The 11376-nt window shown below is 42.2% G+C and overlaps 1 protein-coding gene across 7 annotated transcripts; it reads right to left on the reverse strand.

Annotated features, from left to right (window-relative positions):
* Positions 1-1297: 1297 nt before the first annotated feature.
* Positions 1298-11164, reverse strand: LOC125504729 (potassium channel subfamily T member 1-like). 7 transcript variants are annotated; one of them, XM_048667125.1, is made up of 17 exons: positions 10981-11100; positions 10550-10915; positions 10274-10491; positions 10067-10216; positions 7606-7907; positions 6718-6890; positions 6355-6482; positions 5896-5958; positions 4602-4730; positions 4276-4497; positions 4083-4217; positions 3917-4028; positions 3525-3701; positions 3297-3476; positions 2337-2432; positions 1792-1997; positions 1298-1739 (listed from the first exon to the last, which is right to left on the reverse strand). In XM_048667125.1, the coding sequence occupies exons 1-17, from the start codon at positions 11023-11025 to the stop codon at positions 1433-1435; spliced, it is 3009 nt and encodes a 1002-aa protein (XP_048523082.1). In that variant the 5' UTR covers positions 11026-11100; the 3' UTR covers positions 1298-1432. The 7 variants fall into 7 exon arrangements, with proteins under 7 accessions (XP_048523082.1, XP_048523087.1, XP_048523088.1 ...); XM_048667130.1 differs by having other exon boundaries at positions 1299-1739; positions 3525-3710; positions 10981-11164; XM_048667126.1 differs by having other exon boundaries at positions 1300-1739; positions 3345-3476; positions 3525-3710.
* Between the last annotated feature and the right edge of the window lie 212 nt (positions 11165-11376).

Raw genomic sequence — 11376 nt, forward strand, 5'->3', positions numbered from 1 at the left:
CTAAAGTATTGCAGCTCAACCGCTTCGTTAAATATGAACGAAGGACTAAAAGCGGTTTTCAGCACGCGCATTTTTTTCCAATTTTTTCATTTTGCGTGAAAACCAGAAGCATTCTAAAAATAATGTTTCATACAAAAACGTGCGTACTTTAAGCCTCTATTCGCTACTGACAACTAGAGCTTTGCAGCTCAACTGATTCGCTAAATATGAGCCAAAATCTGTGAGCGGTTTTCAACATCGGCGTTTTTTTTTCAATTTTTTTTATTTGACGTAAAAACCACATTTGTTCAGAAAATAATGTTTGATACAAAAAAGTGCCTACTTTCAGCCTCTATTCGGTAACGACACCTAAAGTATTGCAGCTCAACCGCTTCGTTAAATATGAACGAAGGACTAAAAGCGGTTTTCAGCACGCGCATTTTTTCCCAATTTTTTCATTCTGCGTGAATACCAGAAGCATTCGAAAAATAACGTTTCATACAAAAACGTGCGTACTTTAAGCCTCTATTCGGTACTGACAACGAGAGCTTTGCAGCTCAACTGGTTCTCTAAATATGAGCCAAAGTCTGTGAGCGGTTTTCAAAATCGGCATTTTTTTTTTAATTTTTTTAATTTGGCGTGAAAACCAGATTTGTTCAGAAAATAATGCCTGATACAAAATGTGCCTACTTTCAGCCTCTATTCGGTAACGGCAACTAAAGTATTGCAGCTCAACCGCTTCGTTATATATGAATGAAGGGCTAAAAGCGGTTTTCAGCACGCGAATTTTTTTCCAATTTTTTCATTTTGCGTGAAAACCAGAAGCATTCGAAAAATAAAGTTTCATACAAAAACGTGCGTACTTTAAGCCTCTATTCGCTACTGACAACGAGAGCTTTACAGCTCAACTGGTTCTCTAAATATGAGCCAAAGTCTGTGAGCGGTTTTCAACATCGGCGTTTTTTTCAATTTTTTTTATTTGGCGGGAAAACCAGATTTGTTCAGAAAATAATGCCTGATACAAAAAAGTGCCTACTTTCAGCCTCTATTCGGTAACGACAACTAAAGTATTGCAGCTCAACCGCTTCGTTAAATATGAACGAAGGACTAAAAGCGGTTTTCAGCACGCGCATTTTTTTCCAATTTTTTCATTTTGCGTGAAAACCAGAATCATTCGAAAAATATTGTTTCATACAAAAACGTGCGTACTTTAAGCCTCTATTCGGTACTGACAACGAGAGCTTTGCAGCTCAACTGGTTCGCTAAATATGAGCCAAAGTCTGTGAGCGGTTTTCAACACCCGCATTGATTTCGAATTTTTTGATTTTGCGAGAAACCTACGAACATTCCTAAAATAATGTTCAGTATAAAAATGTGAGTCTTTTAAGCCTCTATCCGGTAATGACCACTAGAGCTGACAGAAAGATGAAAATATAAAAATAATCCTCTCCGGTTACCTTCGCAAAAGAATGTCGTCGATGATTCGAAGCGAATTCGAGCGCCCTCTTTGGTAGGTGGAGACCGTGGGGCTGTCCGGTAAAGACAAGGAGTTTGATTTGGTGGTGACCAATGGCGGAGGTCGGGGCGCTTGGTAGCCGCTCAGCCCCAATCCCGAGCCCCGCCGGCTTCCGCCCGGCTGCGTGCTGCTCCCCATCTGCTGCAGCAGATTTTGCGAACAGAAGCTGATGTTGGACTTGCGACGACTGTTGTGTCTTTCGAAGGTTTTCTGTGCGGAAAACGGACTGGGCCGCACTAGATATCTGCAAAAAAACGCACTCAACCCGCCTCCAAAACACCGCTTGATCCACTCACATGATATCGCCCTCCTCCAGCTTCAGATCGCAGCTCGGATTGATGATCACATATGAGAGACTGCTGCGCTTTTCGCTGACATCATTGTAATCGATTGTGGGCAGATTCAAGCTCTCCATCCGCGACCGGACCAGATTGGCGATTTCCGCGCGCTCAATTTGCTGGTTGTGGTTGTCTTTTGCCTCGTCCTGCATGTTTATTGAATACTAAAACAGTGATAATTCGGTCGGTTGTTTACGAGCTCCGATGTTGCTTCAGGTGGCAAGTTTCTTTTCACATGGCGTTGTATAGTGGATGGGCAAAATGCTTCCTAATTCATCCAGAAAATATTGCGAAAAACATGCGCTAATTGGGACTTGTTCAGTTCCTAACTCAGTTTCAGAGAAGCCAAAGTTTTCCACGCAGCAAAAGCTGTATATACAGTGAAAGGAAACCCGTGAATTTACTCAAAACGACCCCTTCAGATTCCTTCAGAAGACAACTTTTGAAGAAAGCAATCTGGATTTTTTTTGTGTTGAAAGCCTAAATTGAGCCACTACACTTACCATTGAGCTGCGCCTGTTGGCGCATCCAAGACAGTTGGTTCCTTCTTTGGGTCGATAGGTTACCCCCACTCGATCCGGGCCCAAGTCCTCGTCGAGCTAGTATCATAAATGGGCAACTATTACGTGCACTACAACAGGCCTCTAGATTATAGACTAGACTAGATTTGTTTCGTTTCATTTCATTTGACTCAATCAACCAATTTACATTATCGCTGCTCTAACTATGTAAAACCATCATGTGTCTGAAGATGAAGCTGGTGACAATCCCTACGGCTAAATTCATGCTTTTGCCCTACTAGAACTTGACAAAGCTGATCACCTTACCTGAGTGTGCTCAATTATGTGGAGTGTACTGATTGAAAGTTCAATTAAAGCATGCTTGTATGTGGTGTTTGGCTGGTTAAGTGAAAGGTGCCAAGATGAGTGAATGCTCTATAAAAATCATAAAGTTGTCCGCTTGGTAAAAGTACTTCAATGAACGTTTCGAATCACTGGTGCAAACAGTCTTGACCCGTTTTCGCCCGTGTTAATCGAGGCGCTGGAGCGATTGGGATTGGACTAATTGCACGAGTGCCGGTTTTACCATTAACATGCCATCGAATTTCGCATCAGTACTAGATGATTATCCCGATGGATTTAACAATATAAAAGTGTAGTAAATTGTAACCATACGTGTGCAATCGGTGTAACAGTCATTATCAATGAACACTGAAAATCGAAGCAAAAGAGATAGAATTGCGGTATCACATAAGCCAAATTATGTGAAGAACTGGAAAATTGTTTTAACAGTTTTAATGCACAGCTTTAATGTTACAGCTTTAATGCACACTGAATAAAAAGTGTCAGGTGTAGTGTCTCCTCAGAACTTCGCGAATTTTGAGTTCGAGCAACGCTTCAATTGATTTTAAACGGCGTTTCCACACACAGAACAAATAAATTACTCTCGAATAAGTTACTCACCGATGGCACACGTACGCAGCTCGACCAAGTTGACGAAGGCATACTCACATGTGATGTATCAGTCAGAGAAGTGTCTTGCGTCCTGTAGATCCCGATGGGAATTTCACATGTCGTGGAGCACAGCTTTTGGTATAAACGGCCGTAGGTTCTTATCCACATATCGTCTTTGCCTATCCGCATCTGAAAAGGAGTTTAGACGGGGGCTTATTCGGAGCGGGAAAGACTTACTGATGTTAAAAACCCGGAGCCTGGGGCCTGATCGATGCCCAGAAGCAGCCGAACAAACGTAATCACATAGTCTTTGACGAACGCCTGGTAAAGCAATGTGTCTAGCATGCTGGCGCTAAAGACGCTGCCAGCAGCGAAGGGCAGTCGGAACATGTAGCTGATGTGCGAGCCTCGCTCCTTTTCCCTCTGCAATTATTTACAAACAATCCTGGCTAGAGGCAAGTTCCTGCCTGCCCCTTTATCGCCGTGGACCGACTAGGTCGCATCAAATGCAATGCTTGATGCAGACAGAGCGGGTCGCCCTGTTGGCGTCCTCGTTCCACCCGCCTAAGCATAACAAATAGTAAATCCACGTCGATAAAGTGCACGTTTAACCAGAACAACTAGCTTACTTTCTCCATTTTGGATAGATGTAGAGCGTACTTGTCGTGCGCCCTAAACTGCATAAACCTCATGTTGCTCGACTGGGACAGTTCAGTGATGCTTTTGATGCTGGGGAAAAACCTGGAAAACCAAACTAGATACACCCAAGTCCAGGAAAAGTCCTCAACTAGTTACTTGAACATCGTTTGAACGGCCACAATGGTGTTGCAATCGGACAAAGAGTCTTCTTCCGCCGAGTTCGACAGCTCCTTATTCACCACAACGACGTTTTCCGCCAGCGAAATTCCTGCTCGCAGTAGATCGTCCAAACTGCAAATCGATCACGACGTTAAGACGGTTATTTCGAGGGTGGCAAAATCAAGATTACCAATCGATTGATCCCAACATCCAATAAATCAGCGGAAAGTAAGATATAGAGTCCAGGAACGCGATGTCGGGGCGGCGCTCCAACAGGAGAATTATCGGGTTCAGGGAGGTTTTCGGGCGAAAATGCGCCCTTAACGGTATTATAAAGTTGTAGATGCCGTTAGAGGCAAAATCGGCCGCCAAGATGATCGTCTTGTTTTGCCATTGATATTCTCGGGCGTTGCTGCAACATTTAAGCAAAACACCTCACCTTCCAAAAATCGGTTTTAATCCAGCAGCATTTTCCGTTTCCTCGAAAAATTTCACCGCTAATGAGCAAATTCTTACCGGTAATTGCAGTGTTCGCAAACTTGAGCGAGCTGCAGGCAGCAGAGGGGCTTTTTCTCTTTTAACAAATAGCACAGAGTCGGGCTCACTCCAATGTAGGGCGACACTGGGGGAAACCCTTTGACAATGCTGCAGAAAAAATAGTCAAACTTAACTCTTGGCAACTACTAATCGGGAAAACTGAGCCTGGTGCAGACAGTCTGTGGACATTTTTTTGCTTATACTGAGTGTCCGGTAAGCACATGGTCAAAAGGGCATTGCCACATTCTTTGTCCGAAAAGAAGACGATCTGACCTGTGTTTTAGTAAGAAAAAGTTTCTTGCTGCAAATCTGGCTTGTTCACTATTGATGTCAAAGATCTGCAAGTTTTGTTTCTATTTAAGACGTTTGTCTGCTTTGGGCAAGTTATGAATTCTTGAGTGCTTGGTACAAATTGCCAGAGATTTGTTTTTCGGAGCTGGAATCAATTGATTTTTTTTGAGTAGAAGCACTAATCTTTTTTGAACATTTTTGGGCCCTTTGCAAAATCTTGTAGTATTCTTAATTTTTGCGCAACAAATGATTGGATTTTGGAACCGTTTTTGTCCAAATCGCGTTCATAAGAAACCACACGAAAAGAACCGAGTTTTTAGCAAAAAATTGGGCCTTGCCGTAGGAACAAATCCACAGAAGCTTTCATGAAAATCCATCTGAACACTGCCCGATATTAGGAAAAAAATGATTGAAGTTTTGTTAATGTAAAATGTCTGAAACAGAGCTTGATCCAGTTAGTAACAGAATAGAAATATTTTTTGTGCAAAAACTACAAGACACTAAAAAATTCTTCACTTGCCGCAAGCGGATGAACTCCTTTGCTTCACTAAAATCACACAGTTCTGCAGAGAAAAAAGTTCAGAGCAAGTTTCATTAAAAATAATCTATTCATTCTTTCAATTTTTCAAAAAACTTATTTTTATTGAAGAACTTTAACCATCATTAGCATTTTTCTTACAAAAGTTAGTCGCGACCGTCTCATTTCGATCCAGAAAATATCGCAGTACCCTTCTGTGTTCTTACGGAACACGCTATACAGTCAAAGTTTCCAGGGCAACAACAAGATGCTGCTCGGGGCAAGTTTACCTGCACCAATGGAAAGCAAATTTGATTTTAGTCGGCGAATTGTGTGCAAAGAAGGGCCGTTTTTCTGTAAACTATTAAGGCAAATTGGTGGTTGGTCTCGCCTATATACAAAAAAACATGCCGACTAGTTCAGACGAGGTGGAAGAACGGCAATTGAAAAGAAAAGGGGACTTACCTAACACATTCATCATGCCATGCAGGTCTGTCGAGGTCCAAAGAATCGTCAGAAGGACTAGACCTAGGAATAGTGCAAGGGTCGGACAGAGTGACGATAAAGAGAAATATTTGTCTAGAGAGGAAACGTGTCGAGAATTCAGGACAAAATCACAACATTTTTGACTGCTTGAATTCCCGTTACCGTTTATCGGGTGCTAGACAGTGCCAAACTATAAGAAAATCAGGGAACAAAGCAGGCGATGAGAAATGGTGCGGTGACAAACATGGAAAAGTAAAATGACACAGAGACAAAGTTGGAGGAGTAAACTCATTTTTTCATAAACATTGTCGTTGGCTTTAACGTGCTAACGAAAAATAAATATAATCAACATGCGTTTTTTGGCTTGAAGGCGCCAAAAAGACACCTCCAAGTAAATGGTTGGCAGTAGATAAACAACACTAATAGATAATTACTTACGCGATTTTTTCGCTAGGCGACCTCCAGGGGACGTCGTCCTCCAGTTCGTCCTCACTTTCGTCACCTTCATCAGGCTCCACGTCCTGATGGCAGATGTTCAATGTGCTCCCAGTGAACATATCCGGAACCTTCAAAAAGAAAAATCATCAAAATCCCAACTCCTTGCCTGCAGTTTTATCGTCATGGACTCATCTTCCGATACATGCGACTAATCACAGATAGCAAACGTGTTGGGGAAGACAGAGACAGATGAGCTTCAATCCTCGTTAGATAACGGGGAAACTAATAGTAATCCATGACGATAAAGTGGCACAGGCAAGTATATAAATCGCGTAGACACGGTTGGGAGTTTTTGCCTCTCACCGGCAGAATGCTGGGCCGCCTGGAGTTCCGCCTTTGATTTATTGCTTCTGGACAGAGTAAATTTGTATTGTCCCGGGGGATTTCCAGATGATTTCCTGTCACTGAAATATCCACGGAAATCGAGCCGCTGGACTCTTTTAAGCATTGCTTCGAATCGCTCATTGCGGCGTTTGCTGAAAATGCGTGAAAATCGTCTGAAATACCTGCGAAACTTTTGCGTTCGGACAGAGAGCAAAAGCATTCACATACTCGATGAGGATGAAATGGCAGCCGTTGCCTCAAAACAATAACCCGCTCTAATGAAAATTTCCCTCATTGGCTTGATTAAGCTAAATTTAATTGGTTTGGAAATTTCCAGCATTCCTGCAGGGACGCGCCATTAATTAAGCCCTGACAAGCGTATGACAATAATAACGCATTATACAGTATGGGAGGCAAATAGATTATTTCCCATTGAGGCCATTAGAATAATGATGACGGTAACGTGAAACAATAATCCAAATTGGTAGGCGACACGCTCAGTAAATTGTCGATGTCAATAACATTTTTGCACAAAGTGGACTTTCCATTGCAAAAGCGTGCATGAAAGCCACAAAGTTAAGCGAAAACTAGCAAGGAACATGGAAGTTGGCGCTTTTCTTGCGTCATTATCTAGATGATCAGGCCGGTGTGTTTGCGGTTTACTATAACTTATAGACAACAAAAGAATAGGTAGTCAGTTACAAAAACACTACCAAGAAAAGTTGCTGATAAAACGAATTTCTTGGCGAGAGTACTGTTAACAGTGCACGTGAGGGCCTGATCACCTAGACAATTACCCTTTCTTGGGGTCAATTAAACAAACGGAAAAACTTTGAGGGCAAAGCATGCTGTGATACCGACACTCACTGACACATGTAGGCACTTGCAGTATAAGTTGAGGAGGTGAGGTACCATCTTTAAAATGAATTCCCAGCGATTTTCCTTCGTCTTTGGAGGTGGCCGAGCCGGTGGTCGGTTCAGTGACCGCGTGGCTGTTTGCATTCGTATTTGACACGCTGAAGGCGGAGTTCTCCTCCTTGGTGATGCTCATGTAGTAGCAGGTGTCGCTCTTCTTCATTATGTGACGCGGCCCTGGGTTGAGCAGAATCGTGTCTTCGTAGAACTCGGGTAGTTCAGCCGGCCGAACTCCAATCAAAGCCACACCATACCTACAACCAACCAGAAAACCTGTGAATGGATGGACAATTGCTAGTTTGTGGCAAAATAAGTGGCAAATTTAGGCCTGCAAGAGCAACTTTAAACATCAAAGGTTTCTATAAAATTGCCCAGCATGGGTCAAATCGAAACCTTACATAACGTTACACACTTTCCCCCGATTTATTGGCCAATAAAGTGGGCCACTTATTGAAGGCCATGTTCTTGGCAGTCATCGGCTGTAGGTACACTTGAGCATTGTTCTCAAAATAAATTATTTGCCCATGCCTTCAAAAAAAGCGACTATTTTCTTTGCGCAGTCACAACAAATAATTCCAAAAACTTCCCGAAAATTTTCGCAATCTGCAATAATTTTCAACAAGCTCAATAGCAGCTCGATTTCTCGCTTTGCGCTCGTATCTGGCGACCCTTAATAGTTGGCCCAATTTACTGGCCAATAAATCAGGGAAAAGTGCATAGTTGGCATTATAGAACGCACTTTATCCTGTCAAATGCACCCAAAAATCATTCTTCAACTTCACAGATTTTCAAGAAAATCAAAGCCAAACTTTGCGCTGATAAAAAAAGCACAACATTTCAAAAAACCTTGAAAGCAGACTGATGATGACTGAAAATCGAAACTTTTGCCACTTATTTAACGGGCTATGCCCAAACAAAAAGGAACTTTTTAAGTTAACTGATTTCTGAAAAGATTAACTGTTAAACACCGGTCAACGTAAACATACGCAAAATTGAAACAAAATTTAGAAAAATGTCTTAGGATGACTCAAAATCGAAACGGTTCCCAGTTAAAAAACAGGCTCTGTCCTGCAAACATGACATAAAAGCGACCGCTAGCTTTGCAAGTTCCTGAGCAATTGACGACCCACGGAAAAATGCGCGAAAACCAAAGAGAACTTTGAAAAATTCTTGAAAATTGCCTGATGATGACTGRAATCAGAGCTTTCGAGACTTACTAAACAGGCCGACGGAAGTAGATAAGCCAGTCACTCCTTGACTTAATAGTTAAACTGCGGTTAACATAAACATACGCAAAATTGAAACAAAATTAAGAAAAATGGTTGAGGATGACTCAAAATCGAAACGCTTTCCAGTTAAAAAGCAGACTCTGTCCTGCAAATGTGACATAAAAGCGATTCGCTAGCTTTGCAAACTTATGAGCAATTGACCCACGAAGAAATTTGCGAAAGCAAAAAAAACTTTTTTTTGAAAATTGCCTGATGATGACTGAAATCGAAGCTTTTGCCACTTACTAAACGGGCCGACAGAAGTAGRGGCGCCAGTCACTYCTTGACTGAATCGGTTTCGGGAAAAAAACTCTTAAACTCCGGTTAACATAAACATACGCAAAATTGAAACAAAATTTAGAAAAATGTCTGAGGATGACTCAAAATCGAAACGTTTCCYAGTTAAAAAGCAGRCTCTGTCCTGCAAATATGACATAAAATACAAATGTGACATARAAGCGATTCGCTMGCTTTGCAAATTTMTGAGCAATTGACCCACGGAAAARTTCGCGAAAAGCAAAAAKAAMTTTGAAAAATTTTTGAAAATTGYCCGATRATGACTGAAATCGAAGCTTTTGCCACTTAYTAWACRGGYCGACRGAAGTAGAGGCGCCATTTAMKCCTTGGCTGAATCGGTTTCGGGAAAAAAACWCTTAAACTSCGGTTAACATAAACATACGCAAAATTGAAACACAATTTAGAAAAATGTCTGAGGATGACTCAGAATCKAAACGTTTCCCAGTTAAAAAGCAGACTCTGTCCTGCAAATGTGACATAAAAGCGATTCGCTAGCTTTGCAAATTTATGAACAATTGACCCACGGAAAAATTCGCGAAAAGCGAAGAGAACTTGAAAAATTCTTGAAAATTAGCTGATGACGACTGAAAATCTAAATTTTTCCACTAATAAAACAGACGTCCTAGAAAATGTATACAAAAGTGTTCACTTCGTTAAATCCTGAATAAGAAACAACTTTGGCAATTTAAAAAAATTGTCGATACAAGTGAAGAAAGGAAATACGGAAAAAGAAGTGCTCTTATATGAAGAAACACATATAACTAAAGTAAACAATTAACTTGAATGAATGGAAGGGAGCCAGTTCGGAAAAGACTATTATTAGCTCCATAGGTGCAAATTGGACTTACTTGCGGTGTGAATGGAAGCTGGCATAGGTGAAGCTTTTGCCTTCATATTCGCCAAAGAATCTGCTGTCCCCTAGAATGATGTGGTAGATTTCGTTGCCTGAACATTTGCCGTAAAGTCGGTGCCATTCCTCCTGCGACTGCTGGCCCTCTCTGGAACGCGAACATTTCAATTGGCTTTGGAAGTGAAAAAATTGCGACAAAACTCACTGGCCCCTTGAGGTGTGCAACAACAGTGTGACTAAAGTGGACGCGCCCGGGCAAGTGCAATTGTTGGCCAAAAGGGCGTACTTGAACTCATCTTCGCACACGACGAATTCCGCAAATTTCACATGCAGCTTATTTTCCGGCCGGAAAATCTGCACGTATTGAGCCACATTCGGCGCAAAGTCCTTCACCGCCCAGCTCCTCAATATCGTGTGCTCATCCTGAAAATCACGGCTTGGGGTTTACTTGGACGTTCGAATTAGCATGGGCTGAACTTGCCGCTGCAGTTTTATCAGCATAATTGCGCGCCGCCAGAATGAAGCATGCTTCAGCCTCGTTCATGCGGGCCCTCACCAGGTCGCCGTCCTTCAAGCAGGAGCCCTGGATGTAGATCACTCTTTGCGCCCAAATCGGCACCTGCAGGATCATCCGCATGGTCGTGTCCAGCTCCATGGGCGACAGCAGGACTACGTAGTAGTCCTGCAACAGTGGATGTGCATAGAATTCATTCAGGAAATCCATTATGGTGTCCGCATGCAGGTTCGTGCTGCAAACCACCACGTGTTTCTCCGACTGAGCTCGATGCGACGAATAGGAACCGCCCAGTTTTTGCCTTTCCATCCACGTAAAGGCCAACTGCTCAAACTGGAAGCAACCACCGCAAGTTCGAAGTTTACCTGAATGTTCATGTTCAAACAGTGGCAATTTACCTGCGTGGGCAACACTATAAGAGCCACACAAATCATGATGACCATGTAAAGCTGAGAAGGCCAGATGTCGGGAACAAAATCCCCGTAGCCTACTGTGGAGAAGGTTACCACCACATAGTAGGTGGCTTGGAACAGGTTCAGATGCCGATGGCCTGCCCTTTGAAAATGCTGTATCCCGCAAACACTGTAAGGGATGATCATTTTAAACCACCCTATATATACTGGGTTATTCCGGTTATACGACACGGCAACTATTCGATTTTACTTTGGAGTACATTTCCAAATTTTTGAAGAACTTGCAAAAATGTTTCATTTAAAAAAATAGAATATCATGTCTACGATATTGGTCTCAAACAGTACAGGTAGTTTTTTTTATAAAACACCCTGTACTCGACG

This window comes from Dendroctonus ponderosae, unplaced genomic scaffold (genome assembly GCF_020466585.1).
Source record: "Dendroctonus ponderosae isolate FM_Combo_2020 unplaced genomic scaffold, Dpon_F_20191213v2 Dpon_F_20191213_575, whole genome shotgun sequence".
Taxonomy (NCBI): Eukaryota; Metazoa; Arthropoda; class Insecta; order Coleoptera; family Curculionidae; genus Dendroctonus; species Dendroctonus ponderosae.

Excerpts from the sequence above, each read along its gene's own strand:
- LOC125504729 (XM_048667130.1), bottom strand. The coding sequence starts at position 11,025 with ATGGTCATCATGATTTGTGTGGCTCTTATAGTGTTGCCCACGCAG. Across the intron at positions 10,916-10,980 it reads TTATAGTGTTGCCCACGCAG|TTTGAGCAGTTGGCCTTTAC; the intron begins GTAAATTGCCAC and ends GGTTGCTTCCAG. Across the intron at positions 10,217-10,273 it reads TTGCACACCTCAAGGGGCCA|AGAGGGCCAGCAGTCGCAGG; the intron begins GTGAGTTTTGTC and ends TTCGCGTTCCAG.